At 37.2% G+C, this 19,674-nt stretch overlaps 1 protein-coding gene across 3 annotated transcripts in view; it reads right to left on the minus strand.

Annotated features, from left to right (window-relative positions):
- The window catches only part of MORC1 (MORC family CW-type zinc finger 1), a 165,993-nt gene that overhangs the window by 90,984 nt on the left and 55,335 nt on the right, over positions 1–19,674 (minus strand). For 2 of the 3 annotated variants that reach the window (XM_019023101.4, XM_055381193.2), the window contains 5 exons: positions 18,610–18,680; positions 16,431–16,495; positions 13,978–14,121; positions 11,361–11,515; positions 5,731–5,820 (listed from right to left, as the gene is read on the minus strand). In XM_019023101.4, the coding sequence (XP_018878646.2) occupies positions 5,731–5,820; positions 11,361–11,515; positions 13,978–14,121; positions 16,431–16,495; positions 18,610–18,680 (525 nt within the window). The remainder of the gene's footprint in view (positions 1–5,730; positions 5,821–11,360; positions 11,516–13,977; positions 14,122–16,430; positions 16,496–18,609; positions 18,681–19,674) is intronic. The other variant, XM_004036029.5, reaches the window with a different exon arrangement.

Raw genomic sequence — 19,674 nt, forward strand, 5'->3', positions numbered from 1 at the left:
TGTCAGAGGATGGAAAAGCGGGGAATTGGGAGCTATTGTTTCATGGGTATAGCATTTTAGTTGTGCAAGATGAAAAGAGTTTTAGAGATGGATGGTGGTGACAGTTGTACAGCATTTAAATGTCCTTAACGTTACTCAACTGTACACTTAAAAGTGGTTAAGATGGTAAATTTCATGTTATATGTATTTCATCATAATGAAAATAAAAAGAAAAAAAAACACAAAAGAGCCCTGCAGAAATTTAAGTTTGCTGTTGTCACCTATTTTTCCTCTTTAAAAGTTACTTCTCCATGAGCACTGCACTTTTCCAAAGGAGGAAGTGTGCTTTATAATTCTGCATGTCTTCAACTTGTAGGTCGGCATCCTGCACCTAACAAGCCCTCAACCAACGTTGCTGCTATTCTTGACAAAATGCCTCATTAATATGTTGTCTGAAATAAAATGAAAGTGGAATAATGTCTCTTCCAAAAAACATTAACCAAAATATTTCTATCCACCTATAAAAAGAGTCATGCAGATAACCCCAAATTCATTAACTCCAAAATTATAAATTATTTTAACATCCTCAAGATAGGTTGATTAAAAAATTCAGTTTACTACTACAAAGAGTAGATGGCTGAAAGCACACAGCTAATTTTCAAAATTATAAAAGAGTACATATCTTAAGACTTTTGTATGAAGAACCAATAAGCTCATTAAATTAATAGGATAATCTGGGATTAATGCACACAGAATTAAATTCTCAATTTCTAGAAGAAGTATCTGTGAGAAAAAAACTGAAAGGTTAATTTACTGCCAGCTATGTATGGAATACTTTATTCAGTAGATTCCTAATATTTAAATTAATCTAATGAATTGTTCAGGAGCCTCTTTAAACCAAGCACCTGGGGAAAAAAAAAAGGGAAATACTTGTAATCCCAGCACTTTGGGAGGCTGAGGCGGGCGGATCGCGAGGTCAGGAGATCCAGACCATCCTGGCTAACACAGTGAAACCTCATCTCTACTAAAAATACAAAAAATTAGCCAGGCATGGTGGTGGGCACCTGTAGTCCCAGCTACTTGGGAGGCTGAGGCAGGAGAATGGCGTGAACCCAGGAGGCAGAGCTTGCAGTGAGCCGAGATCGCGCCACTGCACTCCAGCCTGGGCAACAGAGCGAGACTCCACCTCAAAAAAAAAAAAAAAGGAAATACTGCAATAATTTACTGAAAATTTGCCAAAAACCAGTAACTACAAGAGCAGCTGACACATATTTTGCCTCTTAAAAATAAGAGAAATGTGTGGGGCACAGTGGCTCATGCCTGTAATCCCAGCACTTTGGGAAGCTGAGGTGAGCGGATCATTCAAGGTCAGGAGTTCAAGACCAGCCTGACCAACATGGTGAAACTCCATCTCTACTAAAACACAAAAAATTAGCCAGGTGTGGTGGCGGGCATCTGTAATCCCAGCTACCTGGGAGGCTGAGGCAGGAGAATTGCTTGAACCCAGGAGGTGGAGGTTGCAGTGAGCCGAGATCATGCCACTGCACTCCAGCGTAGGCAACAGAGTGAGACTCTGTCTCAAAAAAAAAAAAAAAAAAAGAAATACAACATCCTCTTAGATGTCAGTTTTGTATCTGTTCATAGAACATACAATGACATTCAGGGAATCAGTTAGCCTAGGAGAGACTCAATCAAATTCAATAGTAAACTACCACAGCAAAGCTTTGATGGTCTCCATCAAAATAAGGAGGCCTGAAACAGTTTATAAACTCAAAGCACCAGAAAAATGGTATACCTGGAGAATGTTAAATCAGTTCCCACTTTCAGGTGGTTCTGCATCTAAATAGATGATTACATTCTAAAGATCTCCTGAGATCAAAATTTCATACCTTTTCTGAGGGAACAGTTAAATCACTCTTCCTCCTCTGTTGAATACTGTCCTGTTTGTCATTACCCCTCTCGTTTAAAGCTAATGTAACAGCCAGGCATCAGACCCTTCCTAATCTGGTCCAAGGTGGGATCGCTTATCATCTTTGTTCTTAATGAAAGCTCTGGATTAGGGATGGCAAACTAGTTTCAATTGATAATGTCAACTCCAATCAGTTGGTAATGATGCCTGGTACACTCTTGAGAAGAACCATGAGGCCAACTGCCGTTTATCAGGAAGAATTGCCATGATGATTTAGTGTGTGGTGCAAGGGTAATTGAGGCCTATTTGCTATCCCTGTTTGTTTTTCACTTCCCAAGGTGGTCTACTTGAAGTGAAAAAAAGCAAGGCAAGATATATTCAGTGGTGGTGAAGATGCTACAGTCCTTCTTCCCTTTCTCTTGGCTCCTGGGTATGGTGGCATGCGGTTGTGCTAGTCTCATGTTATGAGTCCAGTCAGTGGCAAAAGTTATGTGGCAGCTGCTGTCAGAACATTTTCACTTCTCCACTCTACTGTAAGCACAGTATGCTCCCCTGCAAAACTCCAGTAGTCTGCAGCTGGCCCAATTCACTCCAAATGTCAACTTCCTCATTTGACATGGCCATGTAGCATCATTTTCTCTAGTTCCGTATCACTGGTTACCCACCTTCTTAAGTGTGAGGACCTCCGTATGCTGCAAGAAACTTTTAGAACCCCCACCCTCAACCTAAGAAAATATATGATGACAAAAAATAAACAAATTATGAATTTAATAACACTTTGAGTAATTTTATATTTTACTACCCACAACTACATCTCTATACATATAAAAATCTATAGCATATAGATGTATGAGGCATAACGTCATCTTAGACAATTATTTGTAGACTTAGGAATTCATGGCCTCCCTGGTATACTCTGAGATCCCCTAGGGCATTTTGGCTCCCAGTTGGGAACCACATGATGCTGTGCATGGAGACTAGAAGAGAGAGGGCTACAGGCCTCATTACGGCAAATCTTCAAAAACAACACTGGGGAAAATTATGTTTCTCCTGGTTCTTTCTTCAAGAAGAAATAAATTTGACCTTCTTTTTTTAGGTTATATTTTTATTTAGTCATTGTCACTGCTCTCCTTTGGATATATTCCAGTTTCCCTCTAAAATGTGGAAATCAAAACTAGACATAAAAATCAAATCTAAAGTGTATTCCTAAGGAATTCTGTGTTATCATGGGCAATAGCCTAGTCAGCTCTGTATGTGTCCCCAATACCTGGGTTAGACTACCTTTCTACTAGAACTCTCCTTACTCAACATATACATGAAGCCTACTGACTAAACTAATGCTCCTAAAAGCCTAAAGACCCATATTTGATTTTTATTAATACAATGTATGCTTAATTCTGGCTAAATTATTTTATTTTTAATGGATTAGAGGAATATTTTAAAATAAACTTTATTGTGTGTATTTAAAGTATACAACATGTGTTATAGGATACATACAGATAGTAAAAGGGTTACTACAGTGAAATAAATTAATATATCCATCTCACACAGCTACCCATTTTTCTTGTTTTTGCAGCAAGAGCAGCTAAAACCTACTCAGTGTAAGTCCCATATACAGTACTTTTTTTTTCTTCAAAGATGCATTGTGAGCAGCTTTATTATAGTGAAATGAACCATTTAGCAAACTGTGAACTTCATAAGCAAGTGTTTAAAACATGATTTTCAAAGACATTCCTTACCATTGTGTTTAAAGCCATAATGCAAAGAGTTTACATGTACACGTTTAGAAGATGAATCTCAGCATGTTACTTCAAAGATGCATTGTGAGCTGCTTTATTACAGGGAAGTGAACTGTTTACCAAACCACAAACTCCCATATACAGTACAACTGTATTACCTACAGTCCTCATATTGTACATTAGGTTTCTGATTGCAGTTTTAAATTCAGAGTCATTAAATATAACTTACTCTTCTTAAGCAGGCTGATGAGGAGAGTTTTGAGGTCTTCCTTTAGGTATGGCAGGGAAAAATCAAACTATAAGAATCAAATTTTATTGAATTCCAGAAAGAATAAGGGTCCTAAACTTTTTAGTATTTTATTTGCAATACGGGTGAGATCCTCAGAGATATTTTAGCAAAAAACTTCATTGTAGATGTAAAAAATGTCATTATCATGATAATACAGGTACAGTCAGAAAGAAAAGGAAGCATAAGTGCTGTCAATGGTAGTAATTTCAATTACCAGCTGAAAGCAATGTAAATGAATTAAATCTAAGAATGTGTTTTTTTTTTCCAACAGTCAATTTGATGAACTCCTGAACCATCTTTTTATTTGCTGGGAGCTGACATGAAGTAATTATTTTAAACAGAGTACATATTTATGTCATGTAAATCAATTAGGCAAAACGTCTATATCATATTTTAATCTTTTAATTGTCTCTTACTCTTTTTACATCAAGCTTTTATCCAAAGCAATTTTTTAGCAGTATAGAGTTCAGTTGCTTCTGTTAAACAGTAAAAATACCAATAAGGGTAACCAAGTAGTAGATGAAAGACAGTTTTTCCTTATAGAAGTATTAGAGCTGATGAAGAAAACATAATAGAATGAGAATATAATTTTTTGAACTCCTAAGGAATCTAAGCATTGATCATTAACTGCTAATATCATTGAAAGAGAGACAATCAGCCTCACAATGGAAGAACACACTACCACCTATGAAACATCTTGACAAAAAAGCCACATCTGAATGGGCAAGCTGCTAGTCTACCAATTTAAATAAAAATGAACACAATGGAAGAACCTGTTGAACTACTCCTAGTAATGCAGTGAGCAAAATCTAGACTGCGTGATAACTATAAGACAACCAATCTGGTTTTCTTACAAATAAACTTAAGGAAGAACAGAGAGTAGGGGAGTGGAAGAGGGAGAGAGTGTGAGAGAGTGATAGAGAAAGAACCTTGCAGTTTATGACAGGAGATAATTAGAAATATGAACAACAGACTGGATATTTTATTATATTAAGAAGGTAATAATTTTTAGGTAATGATATTTGTACTGTGGTTTTTAAACAGTACTTACTTTTAGAAATGAATGCTAAAATACTTAGGGATATAATTATACAGGGTCTGAGACTGCCTTCATAATCCAGTTGTGGGGGAATAGTTGGGCTACAGATGAAACCAGTTCACCTACAAGTTGATCACTGAGGCTGGCTGATGGGTTTATAGAGTTTCATTATAATATTCTCTTTAATTCTAATTTTGAAATCTCCCATATGTATCAGTTTGCTAGGGCTGCCGTGAAAAAATACCACAGACTGGGCGGCTTAAACAACAGAAGTTTATTTATTTTCTCACTATTCTGGAGGCTGGAAGCCCAAGATCAAGGTATTGGCAGGCTTGGTTTCTTCTGAGGCTTCCCTACTTTGCTTACAGATGGTCACCTTCTTCTCCCTGTGTCCTCACATGTTTTTTTCTTTGTGTGCACCTATCCCTGGTATGTCTCTTTGTGTCTGAATTTCCTCTTCTTATGAGGACACTAGTCAGACTGCATTAGGGCCCACCCGAACGACTCCATTTTAAATTAACTATTTCTTAAAGGCCCTATCTCCAAATACAGCCTGAGCTACTGGGAGCTAGGGCTTCAACTTATGAATTTGAAAGGAATATAATTCAGCCTATAACACCATAATAAATTTAAAAATAATATAAAATATAATATTGATAATATTTTTAAGTAAAACGGGTACATACATAAAATCTTTAACTTCAAAAACTGAATTAAAAAGATATGAACTGTTTCTCAGACTACATCTTCAAATAAACTTGTCTCATATTCTCACCTTTTAATATTTGCCTCCTCACTCGACGTGTACCCTTAGCAAAGTTGTCATATTCATTTTCCTGGTAGTCCCTTTCTGAGATCTTAGAGACTAAATTGCATCATATGGAAAACAAAATTCTGTTGTGAGCAACTAGCTATATCCAGGTACTACAGCATTGTCTATGTTTTAAAGAAAATATTCATGTAAAAAATATTATTTCTCACTTTCAAAATTATGCACAAACTGGGTAATTGACAAGGGTTAGGTGATAGCATAATCAGGAAAACATGTCCCAAGGTACCCACTTTTACTCAGTGGAGATCATTGATAGAAGGCCAGGGTCTGATTTTCCTGTCCTATGCAACAGGGTTTACATGAAGTCATAGAGAAAATACTAGCCAGACTTTACGTAAATCTGGGAATATAACACATTAGTTAGAAGTTAGCATTAGATTCCAAAAAAAAGGTCATTACAACCTGAAAGAATGAGGCCTAATAAGGCGATAAACTTTACTAGGGATAAATCTATGATTCTATACTAGGGCTCAAAACCACTTACTGGAAAAAATAAGAAAAGAGAGGCATGGTTACAAGAACACATATTAATATTTTTGTTAAAAACTTTAATGGTAAGGGGGACACTGAGGGTCAATAATGTGTTTACTGAGAGTTCACATATTATTAGGTGTACCAATAAGATTCCAACAACTCAAAAGAAAGATGAGGATCCCATTTCAGTCAAGGCTGTTCGGGTTTCATCTGGCACATTTTGTTTCTAGATGATACACTTTAAAATACAATACTAGGACGGTAAATATATTTAATACCATGTCAAACGAAGAATAATTACTATTCTTGAACTTGGAAGTGTTAGTCAAGATTAAACAAAGACTGAAGAGAGACATAATCTTGTCTTCAAATACCTGGGGGGCTGCCATTTGGAAAAGCTTTAGGCCTATCCTCCTGGGCCCCAAGCAGGAAGAACTCAGGAGACCCAGCTAACCCCTCCCCAACCTTTAGGAATACCACTTCCTCAGGGAGGCCTTCCCTGGCCTACAGACTGTGGGCTCCTGGCCACTGGCTTCTGCAGTTTTCATTCTTCTCTGTTGGGCACTAATCCTATTTCTAATTGTCAAATCGTGTTAGCCTGTGTCTTAGTCCATTCGGTTGCTTTCAACAAAATACTATAGACTAAGTGGCTTATAAATAACACATTTATTTCTCACAGTTCTAGAGACAGGGAAGTCCGAGATCAAGGCACGGCCAGATTCTGAGTCTGGTGAGTGGTGAGGGCTTGCTTCCTGGTTCTTAGATGGCTGTCTCTCACTTGAACATCACATGGAGAAGGGGATGAGGGGTCTCTCTTGGACCTCCTTTATAAATACACTAATGCCAATCACGAAGGCTCTGCTCTCATGACCTCATCACCCCTGTAAAGTCCCAGTTGCTAATACCATCATCCTGGGGGTCAGATTTTCAACACATGAATTTGCAGGGGAGACATAAACATTCAGACCATAGCACCACCCTAGACTGTAAGTTCTCAGAGAAGACAGACCATGTCTGATTTGTTGGTCCTAGAACACTTGTGCCTAGCATAGTTGAATGAAAGAACCCATGAGATATGGATTTGGATTTAATATGAAGATTTATGTATTTTTTAATAGTGTTGTGCAAATTCATGGGCTGCCTCAAGAGGGAGCAGTTTTCCTTTCACAGGTGGCCTGCATTCAGTCTTAAAACGGCAGTGAGAGTGAGCGGATTAAAGGTGACTAGGCTAAATGAATTTTACCCTCTTTGCCAACTGAAGAACTATGATTTGAATTCTTCTGGGAAACATCAGCTCAATTCTGATCCATTTTGGAAAAGTTTAATAATAAATTTTTCATAATTGCTCCTGTTCAAACCCAAATTTCATTTGTTTCTCCCCACTTTTTATTTCTCCTTCTCTCCCTACTCCCCAAAGCTGATGATTAATATTTCTATTTTATTGTAAGGATGTATAAAGCTTCAGAAAACATAGTAGCAGACAGTGAGGTGAGGTCAAACTTAGAGACAAGGAAAATATTTCTGAGATTGTTAGCATCAGCTGGGCCAAAAGTAAATGTAGATTTGATAAATGACACAAAGTCATTACCTCTCCATTTCTCTTTTTGCTGATTCGATTCTTACAAGGACCCAATTTTCCCTAAAAACACATCAGACTTTCAGCAAATATTAAGACTGCATCTTTTATTTACAAGGCAAAAAAATCTACCTAAATACTTTTCATTAAAACTGTGTGCCCTGTAATACTGGTTTTCAGATAGTCAAATATTATATAACTTTGGTTATTCCTGTGGGAGTTAATGAGCAAAGACCTTGAAGGTCAATCTCCTTACAAATTACTAAAACTACCAATTCTGACCTTGATTACTTGATTTAGTTTGATAATGAAGTTTGAGGATGAAGTGAAATATATGAACAAATACACATGCCTGCTATCCTTCCTCTACTCTCTACCTTCCTTCTAGAGGAACATCTTTTGTGACAGTATCCTCTAGCCCTCTATCAATTCATAGATAACTATGGAATTGTGAAAACAATATGTTATCAAACAATAATAATAAAAACACAAATATATTTATTTCAAACCCTATTATATCTGTTGAAAAGGTTAAGAAACAGGTTGATAGAAACAATTAGGTAGAAGGTGAGAAACAATTAGATAAGGACAGGGAATTAGGTAAGGAGTGGGGGCTAGCAAATGATACCCTCTAGTTGGGAGTACAACTGTTGGGAGGGTACCCACACACCAAGCAAAGGGGCTTCGAGAGAGCTCCACCCACAAAGAGGACGGAGTATGACTCTCCTAAGTGTGACCTAGATGGAAATAATTTTTATGACCTTTAAATCTAATGCCTACCTCTTTCTGAAGACTTAATTCTTTCTTCTAAGGATGAAGACAAGGAAGGGATTACAGCGAAGACAAGAGGAGTATGAGGAGGTTCATGATTTTCAAATGCTTAATGTTTTCCTTTTGTACCATGTCATACTAGCAGTTAAAGACCAGAGAGTAGATGTTTGAGTTAAACCTCACTATGTTTATGTTGATATTTATACCTTACACGTTTTCTACAGCTTTAAGCAAACCCTGCCAAACAATGTAATGATTCTCCTGTTTAGCATAACTTCATACATGTCTCTGAAAAAAAAATACATGTGAAAAAAGATATGCCTATCCCAGGAAAAATTACATAGGTATACTCTTCAGAGCAGTGCTTCTCAAATTTGATTGTGAATATAAATCACCTGGAGATCTTGTAAAAATGCAGATTTTAATTCAGTGGGTCTCAGGTGGGGCCTGGGATTCTGCATTTCTAACAAGTTCCAGGTGATGTTGATAATATTAGTGCACAGAACACACTCTGAGTATGTTTTAGACCATGACATGAAAACTCAGCTTCGGCAGGAAATCTGTCCCCTCAACCTCATTCCCCCTTTCATAATTTCCCACTGAGTTCCTACGCTTTTCCGTTTTGCTGGTGAGAAAGTTTTAGGTACGGCAGGATGGATACAAATGGAAAGAAAATATTCTAAAATTACAACTTCAAGTGAAGATTTTAAGTTGACTCAAGGGTAGAGACATATTTTTAATGTACATGAATTACACATACTTCACCCAAATCATTGAATACATGATATCCTATTTCTTGACATAAATGGAGCCCTATGTCTGCCTAATTTAAAAGTTAAGTTTATTTACAGACGACCTATAGAATGGGAGAAAATATTCACAAACTATTCCTCTGACAAAGGTCTAATATCCAGAATCTATAAGGAACTTAAAGAAATCAACAAGCAAAAGATAACCCCATTAAAAAGTGAGCAAAGAACACAAACAGATACTTCTCAGAAGAAGACATACATGCAGCCAACAAACATGAAAAAAAATGGTCCACATCACAAATCACCAGAGAAATGCAAATCAAAACCACAATGAAATACCATCTCACACCAGTCAGAATGGCTTTTGTTATAAAGTAAAAAAAAAAAAAAAATGTTGGTCAGGCTGTGGAGAGAAAGGGACACTTACACAATGTTGGTGGGAATGTAAATTTGTCTCGCCACTATGGAAACCAGTCTGGAGATTTCTTTAAAAACTAAGATTTCAACTACCATTCAACCCAGCAATCCTATTACTGGGTATATACTCAAAGGAAACTCAGTTGTTCTACCGAAAGGACACATGCACCCACATGTATGTTCATTACAGTGTTATTTCCAATAGCAAAGACACGGAATCAACCCAGGTGTCCAACAACAGTGGACTGGATAAAGAAAATGTGGCACACATATGCCATGGAATACTACACAGCCATAAAAAAGAATGAAATTGTGTCCTTTGCAGCAACATGGATGCAGCTAGAGGCCGTTATCCTAAGCGAACTAATGCAGAAAAAAAAAACCAAATACCACATATTCTCACTTATAAGTGGGAGCTAAACACTGGGTAAACATGAACATAAAGATGGAAACAATAGACACTGAGGAATATAAAAGAGGAGAGGAAGGGAGACAAGGGCTGAAAAACTACCTATTGGGTACTATGCTCAATACCAGGGTGACAAGTTTAGTCATATCCCAAACCTCAGCATCACAAAATATACCTCTGTAACAACCTTGCACATGTACACCTTGATTCTAAAATATATGTTGAAAAACAAAAAGAAGTTTAATTAATACATAGCACATAATCTCATTGTTCAGGTGTCTCTGAGGAGTGAGGTGATCTAAATAAATCACATTTTTCAGATAACTAAAGTTTATCTTTTTAAGTTTCCAGATGTATTTATTTTAGAAATTTTTAATTGAAATCTTTCTGGAATTAACATACTCAAGAATTTTTAACTATGCAAAACAAAGTCTAACATATCTGCCCAGGCGTGGTGGCTCAGGCCTGTAATCCCAGCACTTTGGGAGGCCAAGGAGGGTGGATCACGAGGTCAGGAGTTCAAGACCAGCCTGGCCAAGATGGTAAAACTCTGTCTCTACTAAAAATACAAAAATTAGCCGGGCATGGTGGCAGGTGCCTGTAATCCCAGCCACTCGGGAGGCTGAGGTAGAGAATTGCTTGAACCAGGGAGATAGAGGTTGCAGTGAGCCGAGATTGCATCACTGCACTCCAGCCTGGGCAACAGAACAAGACTCCAGCTCAAAAAAAAAAAAAAAAAAAAAGTTTAACATATCTACAATTACCCAGGGTCAGTAGTTTTTACGCCATGGTATGACATAACAACATTATAAGAGCTACTAAGGTCTGCATGGGACTATGTGCTCTCACACAGTGGAGTCCCAGTGCCCAGAGCAGGGTTTCTCAGTCTATTTGGAGCAATCTTCTGCTTCCTTCCTCCATGGTCAGCTGCCACCTCACTCTGTTCTCTGATTGCCATTCCCTTGCAATTTCTAATCTGCTGCTTTGTTTTTCACGATAGTCTGGGAAAGATTCTGAAATGGGCTCCCTTCTCACTCCTGTTTTTAAAGCAGGAGCTCCCTTTCAGAGTTTTCAGTTGCTGGTAATCTGAATTCAGATAATCATGTCAGCTTAAAGAAATCACAGAAAGTAATCCCTCTGTAAGTATCTCCTACTATGACTATTGAATACTCACTGATGCCAGTGTCCTTACAGTACTGGACCAAGTACTGTCCCATGACTTTTAGTAGATGATTATACTCTTGGACATTGAGAAATTCCTGTTTATTATGGGATGGTTCCATGACTTCCAAGGGTATATTAACAATTCCAACCACACCTGCGCCAAGTCTGAGAAAATATATGCATATTTAAATTTTGAAAATTTGGCTAAAGAAAAAAATCAAATATATTCTGGTCATTTGAAATCATTTTTTTTTTTCAAAAATAAATTCATTCTGTTGATCTGGACCATGTCAAAGTTTAACAAGTTAGCTAATTATGTTATCATAAGTCTGTGGTGATCCCAACATGTTTGGTCCCATAATAAAAAAATCACTTTAGCACAATGTTACTGAGTTAATACAACTCGTTTTACAAATCTATCGCCTTACATGGAGAGTGAGGGTGGGTGGGAAGGCAAGGCCTTTTGACATTAAAAACCATGGTGCCTTACTGCAATAAAGGGCATAATCTTCTAAATGACAGTGGCCAGAGAACCCCTTTCTTTCTCTGCATTTCATCTATCAGATTGGATTTCTCCTCTTCATTGCAGAGGTCCTTGGGGTGCTCAGTGAATTCTATGAAGAAATCACAGAGTTGGCTTATCCATGAGGATCTCACTGTAAATCTGGTTGGTGACATAACCTCCTTTGGCAAAGAGCATACAATTGTCTAAGCCTTTAGGGCTCCCCACTGCCTTCTGCACGGCACATGTGTCAAAGCCTCACAATTTGGGGTCCCTGCCTATCGTGTTTTCTTACCACTTCACTCTTCCACCTTGCTTTCCTTTCACTATTCATTCTCTAAGTCTAAATTTGGGCTTCATTCTTCTAGAAGGCCTAAATTGACTTCTCCAGTTTGCTCTACTGCCCCTCCTAAATGCTCTTTTTGCACCGGATGCTCACCTCTAACATAACATTCATTCATTCATTCAAGCTCAGCACCAAGCCCTGTTCCAGGAACTAAGAATATGGTGAGAACCAGAAATACAGGTTCCCCCCGGCTTTGAAGTTTCTCTTTTACAGAAGGGTGGCAGGCATGAAGCTAATAAACAGATAAATATACAAGATCATTTCAGATGGTGATAAGTGGGGTGAGGAACATAATGCAGGTGCTGTGATATGTGAAGAGTGACAGGTGGTGGGGAAGGAAATGGACCAGTTTTAATTAGACAGTCAAGGAAGACCTTCCTGTGGAGAATACTTCAGGCTCATGGCTGAATGGCATGTTAGGGCCAGCAGTAAGAAAATCTGAGAACAGAAGATTCAAGGCCAAGGAAATGGCATGTCCCAAGGTCTCAATGCAGAAGTGAGCTTAGGAGGTCTGAGAAACAGGAAATGCAGAGAGGGTAGGGTATTAGTAGGGGGTGAGGTCCCACAGCCAATCAGAGGCCAGATAACTGGAAGCCCATGGCAAGCAGTTCTACTCTGAGTGCACTGGGATTTAAGCAAGAAATCCAACTAATCTAGGTTTTATTTATTTATTTATTTTTTGAGACAGAGTCTCGCTCTGTCACCCAGGCTGGAGTGCAGTGGCACAATCTCGGCTCACTGCAAGCTCTGCCTCCCGGGTTCATGCCATTCTCCTGCCTCAGCCTCCCGAGTAGCTGAGACCACAGGTGTCCGCCACCACACCTGGCTAATTTTCTGTATTTCTAGTAGAGACGGGGTTTCACCGTGCTAGCCAGGATGGTCTTAATCTCCTGACCTCGTGATCCGCCCACCTTGGGCTCCCAAAGTGCTGGGATTACAGGCGTGAGCCACCGAGCCCAGCCATAATCTAGGTTTTCTAAGATCATTCTTGTTATTTTCATACAATATAAAAAATATGCATTTATATGCTTGTCCTTTTCACGGGACTATACATTCCTTAGCAAAAGGAGCATTTATCAGCAGAGCTTAGTATAGTGCCTGGCATACAATGCTGCACTACAGGTGCTTGTTAAATAAACAATGAATGAATTGCTAATTCCTTGAGAGTGAGGAAGCAAGACAGTAAATGCTCCCTGACCCATTCTATGGGTCATGATTACCTTGTCTGACCCTGTCCTTTTCTGTGTGTCTCTTCAGGACTCTACATCATTGATGAAAGCAGCTTGAGAAGTTTCAGACCATTGGGAAAGCACAAGAATGTATTACTCTAAAATCCAAATAGGCTAGAGAGTTTTAATAACATATGATCATGAAGCTAACTGGCATGAACTCATACATGTAGGGTTGCTTTACAAGACTATGGATTTTTCTTTTCCTTCTCTTCTAAAATGTATTTAATACGCTCGTATTATTTTTAAATTGGTAAAGCATTAAAAATTTACGCCAAAGAGGTGGCACAAGGAATGGACCCACATCAAGTTGTTCAATAAATGCATTGAAAAAAAATTTCCCAAAGTGTGCTTTTTCCTTAGAGCATGCATGCAGATTCACTGATACTATAAATGAGGCAGATTAATGCCTGCACTTCGACAGGAAGGGTGAACAGAGACTATGACACTTGCTCCCACTGTGATTAGTCACTCATCTCACTCCACAGACAGAATCTTACTGTAACATCCCTTTCTCTGCTTATATCTCTGAAAGCAAAAACATACTTACAAGGACTTCAGTTTCAACTGTGAGCCCACTTTTTCATGCATTTTGATCAAACGGTTATTACTGTAAATGAACATTCCAGCTTGGCTTCGGTTTTCTACGTTCACTCCATAGAACAGGGAGAGCGTTCTTGCTGTTTTTAATTCTCTAGAGTTATATTTAGAAAGTTTAAAAAGTTGTTTATTAAATAAACATACACAGTTTAGGAAACTGCTAATAATTAAACTAGAAGGTTAACGTCAAAGGCATATATCCAAATATTTTGCAAAACCTGGTAGGCACACTCAGTTGTCTCTGTATAGCCAAGTATTCTGCATAAACGTGATGCCAGTAACTATGCCAGTCAAACAAAAGCATTTACTGATTCAAAAACACATCTGCCAATTTAAATTTACAAGAACTAGAAAATGCTAAAAGAGTTCTGAAATATTAACAGGTCGTATAGGTACATTGCAGCCTTTTTTACAAAATGATGACTTGGCTATTTTAAATTTTAGGTATTTCTAACAGCAGATGTGATTTCTAAATTTCAGCATGTTCTCAAGTCTCCAGATATCCTACATAGATTGGAATGTGCCAAAAGATATTCTCTGGCTTCCTCTCTAACCTTTTCCAAAATACAAGGTAAATAAGTTATTATAATACAGCAAGTTTACAAGGGCAACAGAGATGAGCTTCTGTTTTTCTGACTGACCTTCTATATTATGTTTTGTGTGAGTTTTCTATTAAAAGTGTAAAATAGAAATTGAGAAATACCAAAATGTGATAAAAACAGCTATGGTAAGGAGTTATGATATAAACACCTGTAATATCAGAGGCTGCTGGAAGCTATGAAAATGCCTGGATGTGATAGGTACACCTGGTTTCAAATACAAGCCTGTCTTTGTAATAACCATGTGACCATGGATGATGCCTCTTAAACTTTCTGTCTCATTTGAAAAATGGGAGTAATACCTACCTAGCCACTTGTGATGTCATAAGAATTAAAAGAAATAATGTTAAATATAAGCCTGGAACAGATTAGGTATATAACAATCATTATTTTCTTTACCCAATCAAGAATGACACCAAAAATAATTCTCCTGCACTTACCCTGTAGTTCCCCTCTCTCCACAAACTTGGCCTTTTGTTTTCAGGCTTATGACCACGTGCTATTATAATTGACATAATATACTTATTGGACTAATTAAATGCATCTATCATTAAAGAACAATGATAAAGTTCTATCAGTCCTTCCATGTGGATATGATATATACATATAGAACATAAGACATGAGTTAATATACTATATATTTATTAAACACATGTATATCTAAGGTTAAATACATAGGAATCAAACTTTTTCTCAAAAATCACTACTCAGTAATGAGATCCCAAATATTCAACAAAAGTACTGACTGTATAAGGGATACCTAAATAGGGTATTACAGGATACGACATAGTCACTCTACAATATTAAAGGATATACTGATATTCTTCTATTAAAAAAACCCAGCATTTTGCCATTAAAACAAGTTCATGGCAACTGGCATTATTATTAATAAAGTGTTGATTTGTCACTTTTCAAACATTTCACTGTATGAACCATCTCATACAGTGAACTTGTTTCAAGAAGGTTTTTATTTCTAAAGACCTTAGAGAGGGCTTTGTTTTTAAATTACAATTTCTATGACATTTATTTACATTTTTCTAGTAAATGCATAAGTAACATTTCACATTTATTTATTTTGATAAATGCAAAATTTACATTTAAAATTTAAGTTTTGAGGAAAGTTATGGTTGAATGTCAGTGCATGGTTCACGAAAAATAATGTTAAGAACTAATCATATTTCCCTTAAAAATAGTTTCACAAAGGTATCACAGCTTTCAAAGTCCGATCTTATGTGGGCAGCAGTGATTATTTTAAGTTTAACTTCTTCAGCATTTGAGTTGGAGAGCAAGTTCATCTTACAAATGTAAATATTTGGTTTTGTTAACATATCCTTCCTATTTTCATTTTTAGCGATATATAAGCAATACATTCACGTGAAACATTATTTCCTATCTTAAATTTTAAGCTACTAGACAAAGGGAAGAAACTGGAACCAACTCTCCAGAATTTAAATGGCAAATGACACAGAAGGAAAGTGAGTTATCAGCTGTTTCTCCGGGCAGTTCACTTCCTCATCCAGACATTTTCATCTAGCCCAATTAAATGCTGAACTAATTTTTCACTTTTTTTTTGGAAGTTTTAACATTATGTAGACACACGTGTACGTGCAAATATATACTTTATCAGTGTTTTACATTGCTTATCTTGGTTGTGGGAACTTGACTATATTAGGTTTCAGATTATAAGATGTCACAAGCTGAAAAAAAATTGTCACAATAACCACTAAATCTACCTACTTAGAAACCAGAATTTGTTTTAACAGAGTACAGAGGATTCCTGCAAACAGAAAACCTTGTGTCTTACCTTTGTTTCTCTTTAAGATTCTTTTGCTTTGCTTCTACATCTTCCAAAGCTCTCTCTAATACATCCTGGAGAAGTGCATTGGTTGGGAGAGAACATAATGCCACTGAATTAACAAAAAGCAAGTTGATATTATCCTATTATCCAAATGTTTCAAGGGTAACAATAGCTCACATTACCTAATGCAATTCTACCATCATAGATTCTCAATACTTGATAAATTATTCAGTTCCAATACTTTAGAAGATAAACCAAATCCTAACCCACTATTCTCTTTTGTACATATCCAGATATCCTCTCTGCCTTTTAGAGAAAGAAGTTTATTCTCTATAATGACACAAAGGCTTTGACAAAAACTACATGAAAACTTGGGTGAGTTATTTAGTGTACGCAGGCTCTGACTTTTGTTTGTGAGAACAATAAATGCTCAATTATGTGACCACGAAGTGTTTTTGCAGGAAAAAAAAAAAGATAATTGAGAAATTTTGTTAGTAGCCAACAGAAAATATCTCCTTCATATCGAATTCTGGATACCTCTAATATTTCTCAAACTTTCCCTTTATAGGATACCCCATGCCCAGTTACCTTTCTTATTAAACTTTTGATTTGATATACCAACTCATTCACTACTCTAAATCTGGTATGCTCCCTCTAACCAAGCAGAAGAGGAATAATTCATTATTGTTGTTCTCAGGCATAAGAATAGCCTCTTAACATGCTTCATTCACCTGAGGTGAAAGGTGAGTATCTCTTTTGATGTATGGCATACCACTGAATGAACACTATTTTCACTGAATTTCAAGTAAAAGAAAGTGGAAAATGGTTGGCAAGTATTCCATTTAAAATTCATTTTCCCAGAAGAATTTAAGACGTCAAAAGTTCAGGTCATTCTGCTTTGCTCTCTTCTCTGCCTTAAAGAAACCAGAGTGCATCAGAGCAACAGGACAAATTGGTTAAGGACTTCCCCACCCTGCCTGGCAGTGCCCCCAGAGCACAGAACAGAGGCAGGGAGAAGAAACAGCAGGAGGCAAAAAGGAAGCAAGGTCCTGACCCATTAGTCTTTTTCTGGACTCTCAAACATACAAAGCAAAGGGAAATGATTTCTTAAAAACAAAATTTTAAAAAGCTTAAACTATTAAAAATCAATGATCAATAACAATAAGATAGGTTTACCCTTAATTTAAAAAAAATGAAAAGAAAAAACTAAGAGAATTTGGGGCAAGCCATGGATAGAATTAACTTTGGGGCATTACCACGAGCTACTCCTTGATGTCATCCCTTACTCAGGACCTTAGATATGAAAGGTCTTTATCAGACACAGCCTTGGTCCTGGAAAGTCAAATGGCAAAATCACTGAAAGGATTCATATATTCAGTCTGTAGAAGAGGATGAAGAGAAGGTGAAGTAAGGCATTTTACCTCCATATTCCTACTTATCCCTTTGTATGTAAGCAAATAAATATGTTGCTTAATCATTCAGCATCATTTAAAGCTTCATACCATATTTTTGGTAAAAGTTAGCAAACTTACATGTCTTGTAGCAATATTCTTTTTCTCTTAGTTGCAATGCATTATAATTAATAATAGTTCTTTTTAACTTCTCTTACTCATGGGCATATTGTTAAGAATTACAAAGAATGTTTATGAACTGTGTGGAGCAACTCATAATAAAAGAGCTTTGTAAGCTGGAAGCATTCTTATTAATATTCATAATTACAGTATATAATTCCTAGCACTAGAAAGAAGGATTGCTTGTTAGACCTTTCCTTGCTTTCCCCATTTATTTAGGTCCACAGGGAGCTCTAATTTGAATAGATATTTTCAAGGAGACTCGATAGGCTAGTTTTTTCTTCTGCTGGCTTTTCATTATTTTTTCCCTTTCTCCTGTTACTTTCCTTTCCATTTTAAAGAAATGGGTTGTGATGCTCTTCCCCAACATTTCAAATTCACCCCATGTTCTGTTCATCTTTTCTCTCTGCCTCAGCCTTGCCCCCACTTGCTGAGTTTCCTCTCCTTTCTCTGAACTCATCTATTCTGTTTACCTGAGTTAAAATCAACTTAATCTTCTGAGCTTATCTGTGCTTAAAAGTTTAGGAAGTAGATGATAAGAGACAACTATGCACACTAAAAAGCAAATGACACAATTTGCCATTTAATAAGACTACTCTCTTTACATGTCGTACCTTGGCAGAAGATAAAGAGGTTCTGTCACACTGGTTTACTTTGATTTGTGCTTCTTTCAATATGGATTCAGCTGGAAGTAGAAGCCAAATAGTTATAACACAGCAAAATTATTTCAAGCAATTTTAAGTGAGTATTTTCTATACATGTAGCATGACCAGTGAAAATGGCATACAGACCATGATCTGAGAAAACCCTATGTTCCTCTTATAACTTTTACACATGTTAAATTTTCCTTCTATTGGGGTTTCATTTAGGTATGACAATTTATAGGACATAAATATACAAATACAAATTCAGAAGTCATGAGTTTTTAGCTGACAGAAAATGCTTTAAAATCCACAAAATATGGATATAGAGCTACTACTCACTCCCAGATACTAGGGAAGAGAGTTTTGTTCCTGCAGTAGGAGGAGTGAATATGTAGAACATCCTTCTTTTTTTTTTTTTTTTTGAGACAGAGTCTCGCTCTATCACCCAGGCTGGAGTGCAGTGGCGCGATCTCAGCTCACTGCAAACTCCACCTCCCAGGTTCACGCCATTCTCCTGCCTCAGCCTCCTGAGTAGCTGGAACTACAGGCGCCCGCCACCACACCCGGCTAATTTTTTAGTATTTTTAGTAGAGACAGGGTTTCACCGTGTTAGCCAGGATGGTATCGATCTCCTGACCTCGTGATCCGCCCGCCTTGAGAACATCCTTCTTAAAGCGGATGCAGTGCAGGGATCTAAAATGACCTAACACAGTGCTATGACAAGCAGGGTTTCTTAGTTTATTTTTTAAAATAGAGACACAGTCTCGCTATGTTGCCCAGGCTGGTCTTGAACTCTTGGCCTCAAGTAATTCTCCCATCTTGTCCTCCCAAAGTGCTTGAATTATAGGTGTGAGCCACCATGCCCAGACAGACAAACAAGGTTTCTAACAAATATCAATCTAGTTTGAAGTGTGTTCAGGATCATACTTATAATAATAATTAATATCATGAGTAAACAAACTCAGAGATGGAAAGAATGTGTTTTGAAGTTCCATAGAGACAGAAACTACATTTAATTAATTGTAGTAGCTCCTA

This window comes from Gorilla gorilla, chromosome 2, assembly GCF_029281585.2.
Source record: "Gorilla gorilla gorilla isolate KB3781 chromosome 2, NHGRI_mGorGor1-v2.1_pri, whole genome shotgun sequence".
Taxonomy (NCBI): Eukaryota; Metazoa; Chordata; class Mammalia; order Primates; family Hominidae; genus Gorilla; species Gorilla gorilla.